Source organism: Tyto alba, unplaced genomic scaffold (genome assembly GCF_018691265.1).
Source record: "Tyto alba isolate M040663 unplaced genomic scaffold, T.alba_DEE_v4.0 Super-Scaffold_41, whole genome shotgun sequence".
NCBI lineage: Eukaryota > Metazoa > Chordata > Aves > Strigiformes > Tytonidae > Tyto > Tyto alba.
The window spans coordinates 20,530,145-20,554,274 of record NW_024881317.1 but is presented as its reverse complement, the minus strand read 5'-3'; the positions used below and the strand labels follow the sequence as shown (position 1 = coordinate 20,554,274).

The 24,130-nt window shown below is 38.1% G+C and overlaps 1 protein-coding gene across 2 annotated transcripts in view; it reads left to right on the top strand.

Moving 5' to 3' along the window:
- Positions 1 to 24,130, top strand: part of SCAPER (S-phase cyclin A associated protein in the ER) — a 168,275-nt gene that overhangs the window by 139,014 nt on the left and 5,131 nt on the right. For both annotated transcript variants that reach the window (XM_042803896.1, XM_032990469.2), the window contains exons 28-30: positions 3,831 to 4,068; positions 7,029 to 7,178; positions 23,845 to 24,036. In XM_042803896.1, coding sequence (XP_042659830.1) covers positions 3,831 to 4,068; positions 7,029 to 7,178; positions 23,845 to 24,036 — 580 coding nt within the window. The remainder of the gene's footprint in view (positions 1 to 3,830; positions 4,069 to 7,028; positions 7,179 to 23,844; positions 24,037 to 24,130) is intronic.

Below are 24,130 nucleotides of genomic sequence, written 5' to 3'. Positions count from 1 at the left end.
TTTGGTAAAATTGGTCAATCTTCTCATTGCATATAGTCACAAAGAGTTCTGTGAGGTATCATATACAGTAATTAATTTGGGGTTATCATTTCACCAGGAGTGTTTTTTTCTGTTTTGTGCTGTTGAAAAAGCTGAGATTGAAATTAAGAAATACTAGTTGGCAAAAGGAGCTGTACTCTCATGTGATCCTGTGGAAATAAACATTCTAGTTACTTGATTGTGCTTAAGTGACAGTTAGCACGTTTTGGCTACTGCATACTGCAAAAATAAATAACTGGACATCAGTTAGTATTCTGAGGTGAGGAATACTAAGGAGTCCACAGACACGCAAAACAAAGTTGTAAAAACAGTGGTCCCAGAGGTGTTGGCTCGCCCTCCTCATGCAGCCATCCAGGTTCGTTCCTCGCTTGCAGCCAGGTTCACGTGCCAACAGGACTCGAAACTATGCAGCAGGAATCTGCATAAAGGCACAGCTGGCGAGGCCAGGTGATGGCTCAGGAAGCGTCTCTGCTGACTCCATTCAAACACACTCACTTAAAGACCACAGAGCTTCCAAATGAAGATTTGGGGCACGGATTCCAGACACAGGAAAAAGAAAGTAATGCCATAAATTGTTGTGCAGCGTAGCCCCACCCAAAACATACTTACAGCTCTAGTATTTCTTCCACTTTTTAAATTTCTTACGGAGTAAATACTAGGGTCATTATGAGTGTTACAAACTACCAGCTGAATGTTTGTGATTTTACTTGTGCAGCAGGTAAGTGGCATCAAATAATTTTAATCATCTTTTTAATTTACTTCAGCTTGCCTTTTGAATGTTATTACATGTATTTTGAGAGAATCCTATGCCGGTGACCTTCTGAAGAGCTGTCATGGCTGGTTTTGTGGCAGTTTCTTTAAGGAATGTTGGGAGTTCAGTTGCCTACAACATTATTAAACAAGCACGCCATTTTTGGAACCTGTACAATAAATTCAGACACGGTTGTCTCCAGCTGACTCTCTACGAATGGCTGACTGCTAACTTGCAGAGTTGTAGTGGAGTTCCAGTGGTGGCTGGCGGTAATGGAATCACTTATGTAATAATACAGCTACTGGGAAAGAGTCACAGCTATGTTGCTTTTGTTCTTTCTGTGTCCTACCTAAAGATCTGATGGCTTCTGTCAAAGATTTGTGAAGTAATTATGCAGTCTTGTGGGTTTTTTGTGCAGCATCAGTATTGCTGAAATAGGACCAGGACATTAATCCTTGAGGTAGCAGCAGAGGATGCTGTACTTAAAAGCTTTTTTAGTAGCACTGAACATTCGCAGGCCGTAAATAGAAATAACTTGGAAAGAAATAAATGCTAATTTCAAATAAGATCATTCTTTACACGTGTAATCTAACTGATAAAAAGCAGAAGTGAGTCATCTGAACAACTGCTTTCTAAACATAAAGATGTGTGTGGACAGTGATGGAAGCAGATGGGTGCTAGTGAAGCAAGTTGTGTACAACCCAAATGCTGTCCTGTCGTATTCACTTGGGCTCAGGCCTGCGAGAAGACCCTTCAAAGGCTGTGCAGAGATACTTCAGAGCCTGAGTGCTAAAAGGTCGTTCCTAAACCTCCTAAATCTTCCATCCTTCACCTGCAGCATGGCAGCCTCCTCACAGTAGCTGTTCACGCTCTGTCCCCACTGGCTGCTCAGCAGTCCCTGCTCCGGGGCACAGCGGGAGCCTCTGCTATCAGAAACACCTGGTGGTCAGCCTGGCCGTAGAAAGAACCAGGTGTTGCTTGTGGTTTTGGTGCCCATTCGTGCTACCTTACAGAAGAATTGTATCCACGAGGAAATGCATCAATACAGACTTTCAGTTTTCCTGTTACAACTACAAAGATGGTGTTTCACGTAACTGTTGTTCCATCTTCTCTTAAAATATTTAAGCTATATGTGAAGTTAGCCCAGTCCCAGGGCCTTCTTTGGCACGTGAAGAATGCAGGTTCACTATCCTGCTCTGCCTGTTTCCCTCTCTTTCTCTTTGGTCCAAGGAAGAAGTGGAGTGCTGCTACAAATAGAAGTTCTCACTGACATACACTGTTTTGGGGTGAGGCGGGGCTTTCTTACCTGTTTTTTTTTTTTGCTTCGCTATAAACAGTGAAAATGGCAGAACAAGATGATGATCATCAAAACTTAATAGTTGCTGAATTTGTGGTTTCGTTGCTCCCCTGAAGACAGTGTCTGTATCATAAAAAGCAGGATTTCTCAGCCTACCTAGGGTCTGTGCTAGAAGCATCGCTGGACCAGAGCAGTGTGTGTAACAGAGCGGTGCAGGATGCTTTTGATGCAGATACTGAAAATATCATTTAGAGCCATTCTAGTCAAGGAAAAGCTTGTTACTGATTCTGATCAACAGGAATATTCTCTTCCCTCAGTTTCCAGACTTTTCTGTATTAAACTGAGGTTTTCAAAGCTACAGATTTTTTTAAAAAGTGGTTCTTGTTTCCACTACTTTCCCATTTCTTCTGCTTTTAGTTGTTATAAAAGGGAAAGATACCCTCATTTAATTTGTCCTTTCACAACATTTTTTCACATCACCTGTCATGTTTTCCTTTAGTTATAAAGAAGAATAATATATAGACTCAGTCTTTGTAGCCTCTTTGATATTGGCACTTCTTTTTTTTTTTCTTTTTTCTTTTCTTTCTTAAAGACCAGATTTTGATGTAGTGTATTTTTGGTGTTACTGTTCACTGTGTCGTAACATTTTAATGTTTCCTTTAATTGCCAATAATAGACTGAATGTATTTCCATTATGAAGTTCAGGTGATTTACATGATGGGTTTGAATTAGAACTCAGAGTATATAAAACTTGTTGAATTATTTTTGTGCTTTATTTTGTATTTGCCTACTTTCCACACATTGTTTAACCTCCAGACAAGTGACAATCTTTGTCTTCCATAGTAGTGACTGTCCTGCATCATTTTCTGGATTAATAATAATGTGAAAAAACATGGAACAAAGCATGGAGGCATTATGTTAAGTGCTTTTGAAAGTTTGGATGTGAGAATGGAAAGGGTATCCTGAGTTATTTGCCTGCCTGTCCCGATACTCTAGATAGCCAAAAACCTTCTCCATTATTTTATGTGCATACCCAAAAGACACCAAAGGAACCTAGTTTCCATTTGCACAAGCTGTGCTGGTTCGTGTCGAGCATTTCAAACTTATTGGTGCTTTGCTACTGTACAGTCTCCCATAATATCATCTGACCGAAGTAAGAAGTAGTGTGTTTTGTTAACTGCTCAACCACTTCATTCTTAAATTCCTGCAGAACTATTTGATTAAGATCATCTGGTCCTAGTAACTTATTTTGCTACTTAGGTAGGCAGTTTGTTGCAGTGCCTGCAGCCCGTCACTGAGGCAGCGAGAGCCTCCAGGCAGTTCTCCCACCTCTGCTGGCTGCTATTGCAGGAAAGAAGGACGGGTGTAGGCTCCTAACCTGTGACAGAGCTTGCATGGAGCCCCGAAAGTGCCCCCAGGCTTCAGACTTAGGCTGTTGAATTTCTGCATGGTCTCACACTGGTATCATGAACCCATTTTGGGAGCAAAGACACCAGTATGTGGAGAAAGATATTTAAAGATACAGCTGCACTGCAATTAAAGAGAGCATGAGACGGTGCCCAGATTATTGAAAGTATTTACTGGAAATATTGTGGTTTCTTGACACATTAGACATTGGGCTTTTTCATTTTAAACAGTTTACTGTTTTCCTACCATTTGGCTTATTAAAAGTACTGTGTCCTGGGCAAGTGTTCCCACTGAGTGCTGGTCTCCTCCTTAGACGGCTTAATGTTTCTCTGACAGGTCTTGGAACATATTTGACAATACACGTCAGGACCCCACAGGACTAACGGCAGTTCTTCAGTCTACAGATCTGGTTGGAGTTTTACATATGCTGTACTGTGTTCTTTTCCACGGGACAATTTCAGACCCAAACACAGCAAGTCCTAAAGATAGCTATGCAGCGAACACAATCCAGGTTGCCATTCAGAGTTTACGTTTCTTCAATAGTTTTGCTGTTCTTGATCTGCCTGCCTTTCAGGTAACAGACGTTTTAAAACTTTTGCTTAATGTGAAAATGTTAATTATTGCGTATACTTTTGGACTAAGTTTTGTCTTTGATATCTTAAGTATTGAAGGAACTTTTGCCATTGAATGTTGAGGTTTTCTTCATGCATCAAATGGGTAACTGTTGCTATTTCCACCGTATAGCTATGGCCAATGAATTTTACTAAAAAGTGAAAATTTAGAATACTTGAAATGCTGAATCCAATCCATTACTACTCATATTCAAAAACCCCTCACTTCTAGTGTAGTACTTTTTATATTTAATAAGCCCCAAGAACGTAAAAAAAAATACTGGTTAAAGCACAAAATAACAGTTTTTCTAATGTGAAAGAACTTGCTTATATTATAACCCAATTTACATTTGTCAGTGCTTTCAGTGGCCACTTGCTTTAGGATTGCACAATTAAAACTGAAAAACACTTGATATCAATTTTTTTCTTCAAGTAAAATGTTACTGACCAAAAACTGGAAACGTAATTTTTCATAGTTTTTATTCACAAACAAAATCGAAAAAGATCACATTTTGAGTCTTGAGAAAGTCTTTTCTTATCTTCTTAGCAGCATCAATCTTATACAATTCATCAGAATACGTTTCTGTTTCATTTAATAAGTAATTTGTATATGAGTTGTACCACCCACTCCATCTGAAATGCATTAAACTCAGCAAGAGCTTTGCATGAGTAAAGGATTTAGTATAAGGTATAAGTCTCCTCCAGTTTTTATTTCTTGAATTTGAGTTTTAGTACATTTAGTATCTCCAATAATGGCAACAAGCAATTTGCATGTAGCACCATTCATCTGTATAGATGCAGTTGCAAGATCCAGACCAGTTCGGGGTTTTTTACAGGGCACAGAAACAGTATTTATTGGCGTTTCACATAAAACAACTCTTAACACACACCATTAACTCCCATTTCTTTCTGTAAATCAAGGTGTATCAAAGTAGTTCTCTTCTACAGCTTGTTCAGTACCGCTTGGTTTGAGACTGGGCGTTTATTTGTTGCTGTAGACATTACGGGTATATACCAGAGAGTGAAACTTGAACTGGCAGTTACAGCTTGTATGGGAGCTATAGCAAATCTCGCTGGCTGAAGGGCTGCTCCCTGATATAGCAAGAAACTACTATTAATTTTTAAAATACAACCTCTGCTTACTCTCTTTGTATTTATTCCTCTACCAACTTCCATTATATTTGAGCATTTATAACAAACCATGAACATTAATTCCCAAATCCCATCATCTGCATTAGTTTATTCTATGTAAAATGGTGCAAGATAGTAATTATTGCATAAAGGGTGGTAGAAAGCTAACCAGTGTGAATGATTTCATTCAGTTCATTGATGCAGGGCTCCGCTCAGGAATCATCTGCTTAGCTGTCTCACTGAATTGTAGGCATAATATTGTTTGTGATGGACAGACACACTTGTGTAGTCTCAGCAACTATCCCCTTTCAATGTATCAATGTGATTTGTTTCTGTAATGTTAAAAAATCAACATACACCTGAGGCAGTTTGCTGTCCATTCTGACCTCATGGACTATAGCAGACAGCAGAGGGAAAAAGCATAGTTTATGTACTGTCTGATTATTATCTCCAAGGAATAGTTTTATCACGCAATAGTGGGACTATAGAGTAGGGGTTTTTGATTAACAGAAGAGGTCTGGTATTCTAGAGTTTGTATTAGCACAGATGGCTCATGGATATATATTTCATTTAATTTGACAGTCTAAACAATTGAAAGATGGTAGTGAGAAACAACGCAGGATCCTGAGCTGATATTAATTCTGGCTAAAAAGGAAGCATAGTTTCCTTGAAAAATTAGTTTAACTTTTATACACAAACTCAGGTGCCCTTTGACCTATTGTTATCAGGGAAGGTTAAACCCAGAGTGCTAGGTCACAGCATGCGTGGACAGCACTAATTAAATAAGGGTAGACCTAAGAACATGGCATTTACATGATGTAGAGCAGTAAATGGTGGCTGTATTGTGCATTAAATTTTGAAAATATACTAGCTTACCAGAATGCTTTAGGTTCAAGATAGAAAGTACCCACCACCAAGTCTGTTTTAATTGTCAAGGTTTCTACTTTTGCTGGGTAGATTTGGAGTATGCTAAAACTAAATACACTATAGACCGGGATTTATGTATATGTACTTAACACAGGCTACAAGGTATAAAATCAAGAAAACTCTCAAATAAAAGAGATTTTCTCACAGGCCTGCATTGCTGTCTCATTAGAGTTAGTAGACTGTCATGCTCATTCCTTGTGCTTTAGTTTTCCCCTTTGACCTTGTGTCGTTCTGTCTGTTTGACATGTTTATTAAATAGAGGCTGTAGGCTGCACAGATAAAATCTAATTCTGAATCTCCACGTTACAGCAATTTGCCTACTTTTAAAAAGCATCCCAGGAAGCTTTGCAGCTGAGTGTTCTCTCCTTTTGGATGTTTCTAACTTTTTTTAATGTTTGAAAAGTCATTATTTGTTATTAATCTTTGTATTCCATTCAGAGCGCAAGTTACTAATGAGAAATGCCTTTTGCTCTTTTGTCAAACTGAAGATGGTTTGGTTTCTTTTGCTTATTACTAAGAAATATTATTAGCATTAAGTTTTCCTGGAACATGTAATGTATGTCAAATGAAATGGCCAACCTAGTGCTACACTGAATGTCAACTAAGCAAAATCCAATTTTTCCCGTGTCCCTTTATAATTTGAATTTATTCTTATTTTTTTTACTTCTAATGTTATAGTCCAGTTGTAAATAAGTTACTGAAAGAACAGAGCTGATTCTGTCCCTCCTCCAGAGTCATCACCACAAAGAATATAGTCTATACTTTGCAAAAAAAATAAAAGGGTGCGATTGATGTAGATGTAATTCACGCAAGTTCTGTAACATACTGATAGACAGTAATTTCTGTTTCTTGGCCTTTTTTTCAGTCTATTGTGGGTGCTGAAGGACTGTCCCTTGCATTCCGGCATATTATCAGCTCTCTACTGTGGTACTGTTCGCAGCATACCTGTGAAGGATTGCTACATGAAGTCATTATTTGTGTGGGCTATTTCACTGTAAACAACACAGATAATCAGGTAAGGCAAATGGAAAATGGGATCAGAAGTTATCAAAGGCACATTTAGGCATGGATCCCTCAAGAAAACTAATCCCCTCAACATTGCTTTTGAAGTGCTTGGGATTCCTTTGAGCACAAACACATGCGTTTGCAAAAGGGAAGCTGAAGTTACATCCTAAAGCAAAAACATTAATTTTATGTGGCCATAAGCAAGGTCCGTGTTCTTATGCAGGCAGTGATGCTGACATTGCATTGATTATAACTAGCGTTAGCCGCTGCCAAGATATACTTAGCAACTGATATTTTTAATTCCAAGTTAGCTTCGTGTCAACTTGATCAGATGGGTGTGGTACCCAAGTTAAACCCTTTCAAAGCCAACTAAGCTAGTCTGCCATGAAGACATGTCCTCAGATGCCAATGTAGCCTTCTCCCTGGTAGCCAGAGCACTCATTTAAGTTTAAGCCATTCTTTTCCTTGAATCTTCTTAGTATTACACAAATACTCTGTTGAACAAACAGTGGAAATTCCCCTTTAGCTTCCTTGAGTGTTGTCCTTTTTGTCAGTGGACTCTGTGACCTCTCATGCTATTTTATAAAATAACCCAGGCAAAAACTTCAGAAATATTTCACGTATTTTAGTCTTAAAAATCTCCAAGTTTCTTCACCTTATGTGTAGCATCTCAGGGAGCATTGGGCAGGACAGAAGTTAACACGGGCTCTTTATTTTTGAGTATGTGAATCTGTCTCTGGATGTGTAGAAACTGCGTTACGGTGCCTACGTCTTTGGTATGATTCAGCTGAATGCTGTATTTTGTGAAGTTACTAATTTTGTTCACTCTCCATGCTTGTAACACCTGGTTCCTGGTTTTGTTCAACTTTTGGGGAAGGAGTTCAGAATGAGGAGCTTAATGCCCTCAGTTAAGCTGACAAGAGGTGTTATAGCGTTGTCAGCAAAGGTTTAGAGAAGAGCTGTCTGATAACATTCTTACAGTTGTTGACTATAATTGGAACATTATAATATCATAAAGCTGACAATGCTGTCAGATATATTAGATAGTTGTATAATGTAATTATATAGTAATGTTTCTGTGGCTTTGGCCACAGCCAGAGGGAGGATCCTGCAGCCTCCCTCCCCTGTGTAGCCAAATCCCACTCAGGATCCGGAGCTGACTGTGGGCAACACTTTAATATGGTCATTTTGAAAATCCTTGCGATATTGCTGCCATTTTCTGATTCCCACTGCTACACAAAGGGTCATGCTGGCATCCAGAAGTGCCAGCAAAGGATGTTGTCTTTTCTCCGCAGTTTAAAAATCTCTTTTCTGGCACACAAGCGTAAACAGATGTGATTCATCGCATGGAGGACTTGCAACTATAAACGTGCCAGGAATAGCGCAGAAGAGGGATTTCCTAGCAGCGCTGTGGGCTGGAGCAGTCTGTAGTGCCTGTCGCTGCTCAGCGCTCGTGCCCTGGGGCGCAGGCCGGGCCGTGGCGAGCGGGCACCCAGCCACGGCGGCAGCTGGCCACGGTGGCTGCCGGCAGGCGCTGGGGTGTGTGCAAAATGCGCCTGTCGGCGGGCGTGCTTCCCAGCTGGGGAGTCGGCAGTGTCTTGGACTGCTCGCTCGGGGTTGAGGTCCTGAGCCCGTCACTGGTCTACCCCCCGGACTGAGTTAGTTTTCAAGATTAAAAAGTGGCTTCTGCAGCTCTGAGGGTCGGGTTGAGGTCTTTGGTTAAACAGCCACGGTGTGTTCGTACTTCTCATAGGCTAAAAGCAGTCTTCTGCGGTGCTTTGCTTTGGTGGCACTATCTGAAGAGATGTCAAGACGTGCTTAACTGTTTGTGTCATTTCTGATGTTCCTAATTAATACGTTTTTAACTGAGGAAGTAGCATTCTGGGGTTTTTTGTTTGTTTACAAAAAAAACATTTTGAAAAATTGAAGCATTCCTCACTCAGGTGCTTGTAAAATGTGGTGAAGGCTTTTTTAGTAAAAGGAAGTATTTTTCCTTTTACTACTAGGGAAAGCAGTACGACTTGCTCACGGTTGTTACTTTCAGGTGCTGTTAGTGTTGTGACTTCCAATAAAGATACGGTGCCTTTCGTGAAAAGGGAAGTGCTTTCTATTCATTCATTTACGGTTTGAATTTTTACTATGTTATGGGCTTCCAATTTTTCCTTTCGTTGTTGATCATTTGCAGAGTCCTACTAAAAATAAAAAATTGGTCTCACAGTCAAAGCTTCCAAATAGTAGGCTTGTACTCCTGGAAAGAACAGCATAATAAAAATAGATATACCAGACTTGAGTTATGAAAACAAATTTCAATAGAGCCTATTAGGTCTTCTTATTTAGTATTTGAACAAACATTAAAGGAGTCAGTAACTGACATATTTCAAAACAGATTCACATTATTCTTGCAGTCAAACGTACATTTGTTTTGAAATGTTTGTAGTTTAAATAAGTCTTTTCCTCTCTAAATTTGTATTCCCTATTCCAAACCTCTGTATGTTTTCATTCCTTTCAACTCTCAAGGGAGAAAAAAAAAAAAAAAAAAAAAAAAAAGAACAAGTAGTTTGGAGTTTTCGGTGTGCCTTTTGTGATTCCATTGTCAGCCCACGTCAACAAATAAATAACCAAAAGGGCATACTGGAATAAGGGGGGAAAAAAAAAAAAAAAAAAGCATTAATTATTAAAAAAATTTGCAGTTTCCCAGTTTGGAGGATGGATAGATTTCTAAAAAGGAAATTTTACAGCCTGTCAACCTCAACATTGACCTTCTGTAGTAGTACTGTGATTTAAGTAAGTGAATTATTACCACTATGCAGTCAAAATAATAAAAGGGCAATTTCCTAAATATTTCACGTTCATAGAAAAAAATCTTCCAGGAGCATCATATGCCAATCATTTAATGTAATATAGGTTTGTCTGGTTTTATTACACTATCAGTAAAAGTCTTTATATTTAGTTGAGTGGCAAATTAAAAAGGAAAGTTCTTTCTCTCGTATAGCTTTGAGATTCGTATTTCACTGCCATTTCCAGGAGCCCCAAATAAGAGGGGGGCCTCACGGGGGATCCTGCACACACGCAGAGACAGTGGCTGGGGTCCCAGTTAGTGTTTTCACCATGGCTGCCTTTTGGTCCAGGCCCAAGTGATGCCGGTGAGTGACGAGGACAATGGATTCCGAAGTGTTTTGACAGTGCTTGTTCCATTTATTTTAAAGAGACTTTGATTTTTCTGACTCTGCCCACTTACAATATTTTAGTAATATTCCTTTCCTTTTTTTGTATTTTGTTTTAAAGTTCATAAAGCTTTTTCAGGGAGCTGCTGCCACTGAAGAAATAAATCAGTTATGAAACTGAAAATTTCAAAAAGCAAAGAGTGTTTCTTTAATATTTTAAATGCTTTAACATCGTTAGTCAAGCCTAAACTGCTCTGTCTGTTTTGTATCGGCACGTGAACTTTTGTTTACTACAGAGTTAGACAGCCTGCGTTTCATGAGACAGGATTCTGTAATCATGCCGCAGTGGAGCTCGGCTTTATTAGGCATCTGCTTTGCATGAAGTACGATCAAGGAAACTGATTCTCTTTTTTTGGCCACCATTTAATCTACTAACATACAAAAACAGGTCCCATGATACTGAGGATAGACATGTAAAACTAAACTGCGTAATAAAAATTATGTCCAATCTTTCAGTAAACCAACTATACTATATCAGACTATAGGATTACAGTTCCTAATTAAAATGTTCTTGTTAATTAAAAATACCCTTCTGTTTCATTACATTTTTATTCCCTTTCATTGTTTGATTTAATTATCATAATTAATATAATTAGCATGTTCTGTCAACTGACTTCATTTACATATTATATTGGATAATTGAATGTGGTCCCATAATTAAATTAACGTGAATGACAGATGATTTGGCTTCTTCCACATTGCTGCACTGGGAATAAAAATCTTTCCGTATTCATTGCAGTTAGTGAATATTTCTCATCTGAAAAGTCATCACAAATCAGATCCTCAGACTCAGGATCTTGCCTGACAGGCTCCCAAAGAAGTTGCATTGTTCATTTGTATTGCTATGCATTTATTTAAATAAAAATAGCTTTTGTTCTTTCAGTCTTTGACACACACTGTATTTAGAGTGTTCTAGAAGAATCTCGCTAACTTTTGGGATTATCAGGATACAGAACTGTATACTTCTAAACTGTCGAACTAAAACACATTATTACTAGATTGCAAAACATAATCTCTGTGAAAGACCTAGGGGGAAGTGTATACAACTTTGAAAAAAAAATAACTGTAAAATTAGGGTTTGTAGGTAGAAGTAAAAACTTCTCTTAGAATAACCAATGCAGTTGGAAAGATTTGGCTACACAAACTATGTGTCCTTGAAGAAGGGATTTCAACCCCAGAAGTGTGTCTTCCAGTTACATACGTCTAACTTATTTCTCTGTCATTCCAAACCTTTTATCCCCAGACACTTGCGTCCATAAGAACAGTTCGGCTTATCGTAAATTTATAAGTAATTGAAATGTTAATACCTTATAATCCATATGTTGAAAATAGAAGCACATGGAATTAGATTTAATAGTATCATTCACTTACTAGAAATTTATCCTTGCTGTATGGATACGGAAAATTTATCGCAAAACATGTTTCAAGCATCCCAGCTAGCTCCAGTTAAAGGAATAAGGAACAGTAAGATTACAGGATATTTTGCGAGAGGAATTTCTTCTGTCTTAAAAATACAAAATGCCACACAGCAGTATCACAGGTATAAATATGATGTTTAAGGAAATTAAAATATTGTGTGGTAGGGTGCAGTTCTCAAAGGATCGTGAAGGTAACGACCCGTTCCCAGCACAAAGAAAACATGGTAGATAGTCCCCAAGACAGGCTTCATCCTGAGATTGTCTCTTCCCTTTTTTGCTAAGTGATTGGCTTATAGTTGTATTTTCCTCCTTTTTAGCTTTTTTTTCATGTGGCAAGTCTTACTTCCATCATAAAATAGCAGTACACTTTATCCCACAGTAAGCGTATATCGCATATATATATATATATGACATGTTTCCTAACCATGGTTACAAATACTGCTCGGTTGTAAGGGACACTTACAAAGTGAGTTTAGATGAGAAGTTACCTTCTGTAGGGAAACTGTTTTGTACTTTTGACGGTGTTAGTGCGCACTGAGTTTCAGGATATGGCCAGTTTCCTCTAGTGTTAGCATGAAGAAAGAAAAATACTGCTAAATGGAAGAATTGTGAAATTCAGAAGTTGACAGGAAAACTTGAAAGAACAGTTAGAAGAATATTATGTAGAGTTTCCATGTGGGTTGTTTACTAGAGGCCATCATTAAACTTTTATTATTTGCATTGCTTTTGGGGCTGTGGAGTGACCAGAGCAATTTTGATCTGGTAGGTGGTGTTTTTGAAAGTAGAACACAAGAGTAAAGATTCAGGAATTGGTGGTTAACGTATAGTTAATGTCCGTATTTGTGAATAAATAGTGTCTGAAATAGCTTAATTCTCATTTTGTTAGTTTCTTTTCAGAAGAGGGATTTTTAGGAGTATGAATTTCATGTTGAGGTTGTGGGTTTAGTTCTTTAAAACTTAAAAAAAAAAAAAAAAAAGGGCAACAGAAAACCCCACAACCTTTTAAAGCTTTTTAGGTTTGAATGAAAAATACGCCTGGTAGATTTTGTGGAATAGCTGATTTTGGCAAGTGAGTGATTCATGTGAAGTTGTAGTCTTGACTACCATTTAGGAGCACTCCAGCTTGTGAACAAAAAATCCCCTAAGGATTAAACTCACCAAGTAAAAATGGAGTGAATTAAAACAGATCTATAATGTATGTTTTCTTCTCTATCAGGCTTACATACTCAGACCACATAAATTCTCTTAAGTGAACCAATGTCTTGACAAAAGATGGCATTCCTGTCTAGGCAGTCAGTGAAAAGTGGGGATGCCTCTTAGGTAATTTGTCAGACACCTTTGTTGTTATTTGATCATACTGATGAACTTTTTCTTCTTTGAGAATGATCTGTGATAAAAAAAATAAAATAGAGCAAAAGCGTGGGGGACTGCGTATTTCACACATCACATCTTAATTGTATTTCTAACATTCCAAAACACATCCCTTTTTTTTTTTTTTTTGAGAGGCTGTGGGGAAGGTAATTTGATAAGAGCAAAGAACATGAAATCAAGTGTATTTAGTTACAGTTTATGATGGCTGGCTGATTCCTGCAGGAAGGGAAGAGAGAGTGTATAGGAGTTAATAAGAGAAATTAATGCACTTGGATTTATCTTGTTGTCTTATTCTTAAACTGTAAACACAAAAGAATAAATTCAGCTCCCATTGTCATAAAAGCCAGTACTTTCAACAACCTTAAATATAGTCCATAACTAAAGCTTAGAGATGAAGAAAGAGAGCAATCAGCTAATGCCACCTCCGGAGAGCGACGTTCTAATCTTATTCCCGGGTCAGGAATGAAAAGAGTTTGGTGGTCTCAGCTTAATCCCCAGCGGACCTTTGTCCACGTCGAAAAAACACCACAGAGTTTGGCATAATCCTGCTTAATAAGCAGTTTCTTCTCAGCTAAGACCTGGGCCTGGAACATTATGGGTTTGGCTGGTGGAGATCCGTTGGCGGAGATGGATGCCGAAGCTTGCGCAACGCCCGCCTTCGCTCTGCCTCATTCCCACCCAGCCTGTCGGTCTCTCCATTTCATGAGAATTAAATTTCACACAGAAATTTAAAACAAAGTCTAAAGCCTGCAAATATTTAATCAGGCCTTGTGAGCTATTGTCTGTCTCGCCTCATGTGTGAGGGAACTCCCTGTACTTCTCCCATAAACTATAAGTTTTCCAAGTCTCTGCAGACCCACAGTGACTGTCCCCAACATCGCTGGCCCCATGCAGAGAGGACGCCAGCCTGCTCTGTGTTCACAGCTTTGGGCTCGGGCAGTTGACAGTTGTTCCGAGCACTTGGATGCTGCTCTAAGGGTGGGAGCCTGCAAGAGGCCCAAAGAAGTCTCCCAAACCCATTTCATCATGTTCAGCTCAAATGACACTTGATTGAAGCGATACTGAAACATAAAGAAAAGACAGAATGCATTAAATCTTGTGAAGTGAATACTATGGAAAATCTTGCTCGTCTTCCTCTCCCCTTAGTAATGGATAAATTGTAGCACATTTTTCATGGCAGAAAAGTACATTTTCTTGCTCTCTGCTTGAATCTTTTCCTCAGCCAGCTCTGTAACATGTCCAATGGCTCAATGTTTCACAGTCTTTTTAGTTGATGATCAGATATTTTCACAAACCCTTTACGTTTGTTGTGGAAGCCAGAAGACAAAATGTACTAGTAATAAAATTTCTAAGACTGTATGGCTTACTTGTGAGTAGGGTTTTAGAGAGTGACAGAAAACACTCGTTTTTGAAGAGAGAAAATGCTCTGAGACACAAAAAGATTTTATGTGTTTTAGACTGTAATATTTTAATTATTCACACCTTCTGGGGATTTTTGACCCAAACTAGCTGTGTTTTCAAGGATGATGGCAGACATGTCTGCCAGTATTCTGCCTGAACTTCTGTTGACTAAGGTCCTGTTTCTCCTCTAGCCTTTAAATCAAGAATTCTTTATTCACATCAATTGAGTTCCACCTGTGTAAATGAGTAGAGAATCACGCCCAAAGCAGCATCTTAAATTCACAAATGGTACATCATCAAAGTTGAAGATGTTATTTAAGTGTGAAGATGATTCTTCAAAAATAGTGCAAGGCTATCAGGGATAATTCTGATAATTTCAGTGTTCAGAATAATACCTAAGGATTTGAGACATGGCATGATGTTTTTTTTATTTGAGCTTACAGCATATATATGTTTCTCAATATGTTTAATATATAATACTCTCCTCTGATTGAAAATTACTAGACTGACAATTAAACATAAATCTCCTGTTACGTTATTTTGGAAACTATGAAGCTTACGATTTTCTGGAAGGCAATGATACCATTCGATTTAACAAGCTACTGAAGTATATGATTAACATGAAGCATGAGAGCAACTTCATCTGTTTAAATATTTATGTTAATATATTAAATGCTAAAATGCTATCATTTTTAAAGCTAGACTGCTCCTTAATACCTTTTCTAGTTCAGGCATTAGATTGCTATTTTATCCTGTAGCCTGAGCGTGTGTTAAATTCACAAATAGCCTCAATGCATATTGTTTCCATTCTCCTTTCATCACATTGTAATGGAGCTTATCTTTTACAGTATGTGTTTAATATAATTTATTTATTGCTGAATTTAATCTATATACACTTCATTTGTTATAAGGTGACTTGTTAGTTGTCATTTTGGGTGACATTTTTTCAAGAGCTTTGTATAAAGAACTTCTTTATCTAGATTTCCCACTAGCATCGCTTTTGATAAACACTTTTACATCTTTACTGCATCACTGTGCTTGTATTTGCCACTGTCCTATCCTAAATGCTCAAATGGTTTAGGATGATTACACAAAAACTGCTCAGATTTTTTTTTTCTTTGTTATGTATATACAGAGCACCAGTGAATCTGTGTGCTTAAGCCATAGAGCTAGCTCTAAAAGGAAAATACTCATAATGTGGTTTATAGGAAGACTAATGTTATTTCTGAACTCTCTTATCTTTTCTCTGAAAGCTTACATGTGATGTTAAGAAAATAAACATTGGAATTTTTCAAATAGACAAAATTCTTATTTTAAAATTTGAATGTAGCATTCTGGAACGTGGGTTTTGCATGGAAATGGTGCTCTGATTCCTGATAAATGTTAGGAGGAATTTAGAACATTCTTTGCTCAGAGTCTTGGCAATAGTGGAGTTTGCAAAATGGAAAGAAAAGAGCTTGACCTTAAAACAGAAGAGCCTAAGTGGTGACATATTCTGCTGATTAAATACTAGCAGTATGAGATCTGTTTATATAGAAGCAAAGAAATAATGCACATCTAACTTTGAAGAGAAACTCTGGACTGTTAGTATAAAGACATTTCTTTTACAAAGTTATAAAAAAACTGACATCAAACAAAAGGATTTAACTGTTTGATGGAATTACTGTAGTTAGAGATTAGATGCAGAGTTCCTGTTCAATAAAGTTATTACTTGTTTGTACAAATTAGAATTGACATTTATATAAATTATAAATAAATAGAAAAGAAACATTAATAGTTTGCATACCAACAGTGCAATTTTAAGATCCAAATGTTTATAATGGCCATGTTCAAGTTTGGAACCACAGGTCATATGAGATAGTGGAAAAGGCAAGGAGTGCCCCTTAGAGTACCATTAGCTTTTTAGTCTGAGTTCTAAGAAAATGGCATCTGAACATGAAATACATTATAGCAGACAAGCACAGTCAGGTAGAGCAACGTATTTTACTGCTTTGTTTCATAAGAATAAAAGGAAATTCTATTGACAAGGATGTTTTTCTAGAAAGTTAATTCAGCTCACAGTGATAATCACTGTATTTGTTTATAAGTACCTTTGGAATACACTAATTTGTTAGCAGTTTTTTTCTCTCCAAGAGCTGAGGAAGGTTTCTCTTCAGGAGGTTTTAAACTTTACAAAGTCACGATTCCACTCCATTTTCTTTTATCCACTTCATGTAAGTAGATTTTTGTCTCACTTTTCATTTGATAAAAGAGCTACAACTTCTAATACTTGGTCAAAATTACTAAACAAGACCAGCCTGACTGGAGAGTACCAAGAGCACAACGTTGTCGTGCAGAGTTAGTCACGCGAGAGCGGTGCGCTTAAATGACTTGTACGGTTTTGTTCAAATCTTGACATTTGGGGTTTTTGTGGCTACAGATTTCAGTTCTCTCCTTGGCAATCTTTCTCCTTTCTCTGCTATCTTAAAGCAGCAAGAAGCATTTTTTCCTTTCTTCTGTGGATGAAAGAAACTGATAGGCTACAGAAGGCACCTGTAAGTAACATTATCTTCCTGCTGCAGTGTTGCCAAGCAAGCATCTCTCTGCTGCTGGGGAGACCTGGCAGCATATGCGCAGTTCCAGATGCTCAGGTGGCAGCTGAGAGTTGCTGGACATTGTCTCTACCTTCTTAGCTGAATATCCCCCTACCCCTGCAGGTCTCATTTATGGTGGCTGTGCCCTAGCAGTGCAACTGATGCCATCAGTGCATTTGCTCCCAAAACTTCTGCATTTTTGTGCTGTGTATTTTAACAGCATAAACCATGACATAATGTTAAGATAGAGCAAGAAAAAGAGAAAGAATAAGCAAACAATATGATCAAGTTAGCATCTAAAGACACTCATTTTTTTTAAATCTTCTGATATTTTTGCATAGGTGATTTCTGGAAGGCAATGTGAACTGGCAGGCAGAGTAACCAAGTGACTACTAGGAGAGATGCAGGAGAGTATCCAGGCTGCTGTGAGCTTTTCTGTTATTTGTGGTGTGGAAGGCATACCTGTACACCTTTGTGTACGCGTGTGTTACTGGTGACTGAGTGAAGTGTCAGCTTAACAAGAAACAAGCTTTTGCAAAGTCATTGCCCTAGTGGTAATGGGAAATTTGTGATAAAGGAAATCATGGAGCAGCACAACAGAATGAAAATAAGAACTCAAATAAGTTCCAGGATCTGCTGTGAAAAGTACCCACATGCAGTGTTTCTACTTGACAACACTTAAATCATGTCTTCCAGTTACGTTTGTGAAAAGTCTTCAGCAAGTCTCCCAAAAATTAAACAAAAATTGATGGACGTCCACAGCCGTGTTCCTGAGTTACCCTGGGGCTGGGGGCTCCCGTGCATACCCCATAGGTGTCCAAGGGCCAGCACCGGCTGTGTCCCCCAGCCCTGGGTTTAAAGGACCCTGGAACAATGGATTATCGCTGGCAGCGTTGCTTGCCATGCCGAAATGGGTGCGGTGAATGTCTCGTAGCAGATGCACCATCTTGTTTGGCAACTTCCTTCGATAGCTAGGAAAGCTGCTCTGACCAGTTAAAAATGTACCCTGTTGTGGGCTTAGGCTTGGACTTGACAAGCTGACTGACTCCTGTCTAACTCCGTGGAGGAGAACAGCTTCTTGCCAGGTTGAAACCAGCTCATTTTTAATCAGGAATGCTGTGATGTGATTTTTTTTTAATTACAATTTGGGGGTGGGAAGCAATGTTTGAGGAAATAATTGAATAAAATGGTAAATATCGTTGTCATTTTAGACGTGATTAATGTAGCTTTCTAAATATATGGATAATCTTCAGTGAATGGTAATAATTGATTCATAGTATTAAAATTCTCTGGTCTAGCACAGTTTAGTTCATTGAGAACCTGGCTTTCTGAATTGGTTGAATACTTACTTCTCAGTTCTTTGTTCTGCCTTTACATAGACATAAAGCTTGCTCCTGGCTTTCTGTTCTTCCTGACCAGAAAATTGATTAGCCTCTTTGAAAGATAATTCCGGTGTTTTTATGGTATATATGGACAGAAATAAGTGACATGAATAATGCCTTTCCAGAGCTGCAAATGTCCAAGTGAAACAAGAAAACCTAAATCCATCAGTAGAACTAGACTAAATATTGCTCTAGAAATCAGCACTTCCACTCTGCAGTAATCAACAATAGTACACAAGGAATGAAGAAGGTCTTGGTCTGAGACTGAACCTTTTTTTTTTGTTACTTGTAATAAAAGATCTGACAATATTTAACATATATGCATAGAACCATTGAAAACCAATCTGTAATCGTGATCTTCTTTAAATCTCTGCAAGGTTGCAGGGAAAGTTTTAGATTCAAATAGTTTCTCTTTTTTTAAATGCTTTTCATATGTAAAATGTGTGTGATTACAACTTGGAAACAGAAATTTAGATTGTCAGCAAAAATGCTACTCCACAGTTTAAAAAAATGTAAACCTTCACAAGGCAATCTAATTGAATTACTAGTTCTTGAAAAATTAGTAGCATGCATCTACGTTACATGTCTAATTAGGACATATGAATATATGAATTATATGAATTATCAGTTCAATTTGGCTAATATTTGTTCAGTATTTTCATACAGATATTCTTCAACTCTCTGGCTGACTTTTTAGTTTTCTCCATGAAAATACTGTTTGTTACTTACAAAATAGTTCGGTTACCTGATTATGAAGATACAGTTTCAAAGACTAGAGGATTCTTATTTTAATTTTCTTGTAAAACTAATCATTGACTTGGTAAGATTTTACTTCAAATTTGACATGTAACTGCTGATACGTTCTTTATCATTGCTGTATCTGTGAGATCTGAATTCTCTTAGTTATGGAGATTTTATTACCCTCCTTTGATAAAAATTCATACATATGAATTTAAAAGTAATTGTAGTTTTCATTCATGATAAACGGAATACAGAGAAAGGTTAAGTGAAAGACAGATATATGTATATACAGTATGTAAGTAGAATTAGGAGGTGTTCACCAAACATCTTGCCCTTGCTAGTTCTCAGGTGAATGTTGCTCCTGTGTATGCCAGCAGTTACCTCCCTGCCCTTGCAAGCAAGGAAAGAAGTCGCACTTGAGTCATTCTCGTTCCTGCAGGATCATCAGAAAGTTATTTTTGGGCCCCTGTTGCTTCCCAGAAAAATTAAATGAGCTGCAACACTACCTTTGCTACCCAGAGGAAAACCATGCCCAAGTTACTGGGGTCCGTATGGTGTATTAGTTCCCTAGCAAAGGCCTTCGGTCCTGGGGAGATCGCCTTTGCAAGGTGCCAGGAAGCAGTGGCAGGGCAGGAAGGCTGCTGGATCTGTCGTGGTGGGAATACAAGGAAGAACTGCAGATTCCAGGATGGAATATCCTTCCAGCAGTCACCTCAGATCTGTAGCCAGACACCCTACCTAAGTGACAGGGGAAGCCTTATCTCCCAGCAAAATGATGAGTTCACCTCACAACTTTATTACTGTTTCATACCACGAGGAGCTTTTAATTTTTTTGATTGATTGTCCTTTTTGATTGCTCAAGTGCTGTGTGGCATATTGCTGGCTTTTGTCATCGTAGTCTGTTTTGAAAGACTGACTTTTATACTGCTTCAAACTTTCACAGCTAGAAGAATTGCAGCAAATGGACAAGCAGTATACTATATAGTCAATATTGGCCCAAGTCAACTTGAGGGGAAAATGGATTCCATCTAGGGGCTTTAAAAATGATGAATCATTCTTTCCTAAGTGATAAACTTCAGAAATACCAATGCAATGGATCAGGGTGGTTATTGCACTTGTGAGTGCAGAGTGCACTTTTCCAAAGAGTCACACGGGAGCATGGATTGCCTGGTAGGGCAGAAGAGAGTGCCTCTGACCCCCTGGCTATTGGAGATTAAGCAAATTAGCAGGACCTGCAGAAGGCTATAAACTGGTGGGAGTGACAGAAGATAACTGATAGGCAGCCTTGAAAAGTGTTGCTCAGTAAAAAGTTCCCACAGGTCATCTCATCAGTCATTGTGCTGGACAGTCAGCTAGTGTGGGTTCAGTAGGCGCAGCGTACGTGGTATAGGAAAGGTGGAAATTCAGTCCGAGACCAAGGGGGGGGAATTGTATTCTTAAAGGTGACTTTTAGCAAAGGGTAAAAGTAAACAAAATCGGATATGAGAGTGACATATGTTTTGCAGCCTTGCTAACTGCCAGCTTATAGAGTGTAGAGGTTGCTTCAGTTCAGCACAGTAAAGGACTTAAGGTGCTCTAGCCTCTCATTTTCAGCAGGCTTATTACACTGAGAGCAGACGATGCCAGTAGCCAGGGCTTTCTGGTGTGCTAAGCCTGAATCACATCACCACGCTCTGCAACAGGGGCTCCACCTCTGAAGTGTATCAGGGACTTGAATTGGGCTGGTAGCACAAAGGAAAACATTAATTCATCATGAAATAGCATTTCAGAAATGTATTTGCTGTGTCTCTTACCTGTGTGTAGTTTGGGTCTTTAGAGGGTTATTCTAATGTTTACTGTGTTGAGCCAAAAATAAGCTAAGCTAAGCAGGTGCATCTTCTTTGGAACTTCTTTAAGCTAAGCACAAGCAAAACCAATGAAGCTCTATGAATATCTATAAATTTTGAGAGTAAGCTAATTTTTTTTAATGAAATATAGAAAACATTAATGTGAGTTAGCTGCTCTGGATTAAAAAAAAAAAAATGTAGTTTGTACTAATTTGATAGTTCCCAATTCAGAAAAAGAAAACCACAAGCAAATATTAATGGAACCTAAGCACATATCTGAAGTTAAACAGGTGCTTAAATGCTTGGCTGTACAGAAATGTGGTGATTTAATTAGGATCTTGTTACATTTGACAGGCATATCTGACTTTCAGGCTGGAGAGAAAGCAACAAGAAAAGCTAATTCGAGGTAAATGTGTCTAGATTCCAGTATGTAGTAGGAGGAAGAGCAAGCTTTCTGCACTGGATTTCAGTAAGGAGGTTGTATCTTGTGTTAGAGCATTTTGTAAGATGAGTATTCCAGGCCTGCAAAACTCCCTGCGATCATTAAGCCAAGTGACTGTGTAAAAAAAAAACCAAAAAAATTTAAAAAAAAAAAAAAAAGAGTCAAGAGAAGTCTTTTTCCACAGTAAAGAGGTCATAGGCAAGGTTTTAATTTGTTTTCTTCATTGTTCATCTACTAAGTCAAGTGCTGGACTTCACTTTGTGCACCAGTTGACAGTGAAACAAGGAATACGTGCTCTGCTAGAGGTTTATTTGTTTGAGTTTTTTCTCCAGTAAGGGGTGACTCATTTTTGGGTTTTTTTCAGGGTACATAATATAGTGTATCAGGTTAGTAGCTGTGTTAGTGCAATGAGCTGAAATCATTAAATTGATTCCACATGTGATAAATACCAGATTAAAACAATCAGCAGCTCTTGTATATTATCTTCCGATCTTTAATGTTGATAACATCATAGTAGTAAAAACGTTGAAAAGAAAAATATAATTAAATAATAATTCCATGGAAGCTATTTGAGTATCTGCACTGTTAGTTTGGCAAGAGTTCATTAATTGTCCATGGCATTTTTAGAAGAGGTAAAGGAAGTGAAGTGTGAAATTAAAAATGAAAAGTCACAAAAACTTCTTTTCCTCTGCCTATTCATAAGGTGTACAGTGGCCATTAAAAAGAAATCAAGAGTTCTGTTGTTCTGTCCTGGATCAGAAATACCAATTGTAGTTATTTTAGTACAGTCACGATTGATTTTAAGTACTTTTCTGATTGTAGAATTTACCACAGAAAAACGTAGAATTATATAATAATCACTTTGTTTAATTTAAAATTCAAACAGTAATCACAAACTCGAAAGGCATCCTCATGCTTACAGGGTGGTAGCCAATAGTTCAGATGCTTCGGTGATATTTTCCTCAAAATAATGTCTGAATATATGCTTAATTGTCACATATTTGACTGTCTTTTAAAAATTCCTCCTGTATTTAAGGGCATTAAGACATTTCTACCAGTATTTTGAAAGGTTTTTAATGTCTTTTTGGCTGGTGAACTGAAAAAAATGCAAACTGTTACTGTGTTGATCTTGTTTTTAAACTGAACTGCATTATCATCCGAGAGTGTGCTCTGAAGGTATTGTTAAAAGTGCTTTGAAAACTTGTAAATCCCTGTAATTTATGTTCCTGTGGTCTCAACTGCTTCTTTCTGTCCTTCTGGTTTTAATTTGAATGCAGTCTTGTCTGGGTGTGTACCTGTAAAATTGTGTTTTTCCAAGTACAATTTACAGTCGTGACCCTCAGTTTTACAGTGTTCTAACCTTATAGGAGCTTCCTCCTATGCCGAAAAGCCAACTTTGGGTCAAACAGCTCTTTCATATTGTAATTGCCTAATCAAGGTTACTTGGAACAGATCCTATTTTGGCATTTTTTAGTTTATCACACAGACTTTATAAGAATATCAAGTAAATTGGAAAGGTTCCTTTGCAGGAGACCAGTAATAGCATTGCCTTATTTCTTCAGATGTACACAGTTGTAAACTTAGCCTGCTTCATGACAACAGTCCCATTTATCTAAACAATTCTCCTTTTAGAGTCAATGGCACTGATAGAAACTGAGATAAGAAATACTGATGGGAGGATCTTTCTGAGTCTCTACTTACTGAAACTCCTTGCTGTGCAGCTTACAATCACCTTTTCTTTTTGGTGCCTGAGAATGCGTGGCAGACATCTACCATGAAACAGAGTCTTCTCTAATTGCCAGAGAGCACTCTAGTAAAGGATGATCGAGCTCCGGGAGGGTTTTTACAGTCGTGGTGATCTCTTTCGTGTTTTTTTTTTGCCCCCTAAAGACATGCTCACTGGGTTTAAATGGCAAGGGTTGGGGCTTTTTAGTTTCGTAGCTCTAATTTACAATAGTCCCTTCGCTATAATTCTTTGTCTTTTGAATGAAGGTATTAAATTACCTATTTTATTGTAATCTGCAGATTAATCCCTTCCTCATTTACTTACTGTCCTCTGGGCTGATACAGGAAAAGGAAGCTTCACAGCCCTACGTTCTTTGTGTTCCTCTGCAATAACAATACTACTTGCACACTAAAACAGAAGTTATTTGGACTAAATGTTGTAAGCTTTATTTTTAGTATTTACTCCTCGGCCATGCTCATTTTTTTAGCATGACTTCAGCACCCTTGGTGGTTAACAGGAAGAGAAGAACAGATAGATCACGTGTTTTAATTTTGTTATGTTTGTGTTTTCAGATCATTGTACAATCTGGCCGTCACCCCACGGTGCTGCAAAAACTATGCCAGTTGCCTTTCCAGTATTTCAGTGATCCTCGTTTAATCAAAGTGCTCTTCCCTTCGCTGATAGCTGCTTGTTACAATAACCCTCAGAACAAGATCATCCTGGAGCAGGAGATGAGTTGTGTTTTACTTGCCACGTTCATTCAGGTAGCTATTGCAGTAACATTACAGCGGTGTGCAGGATAACTGGAACAGCTTTTCTCGCCTTTCCTGTGTAAATGGAAGTCATTTGACTTAAGTA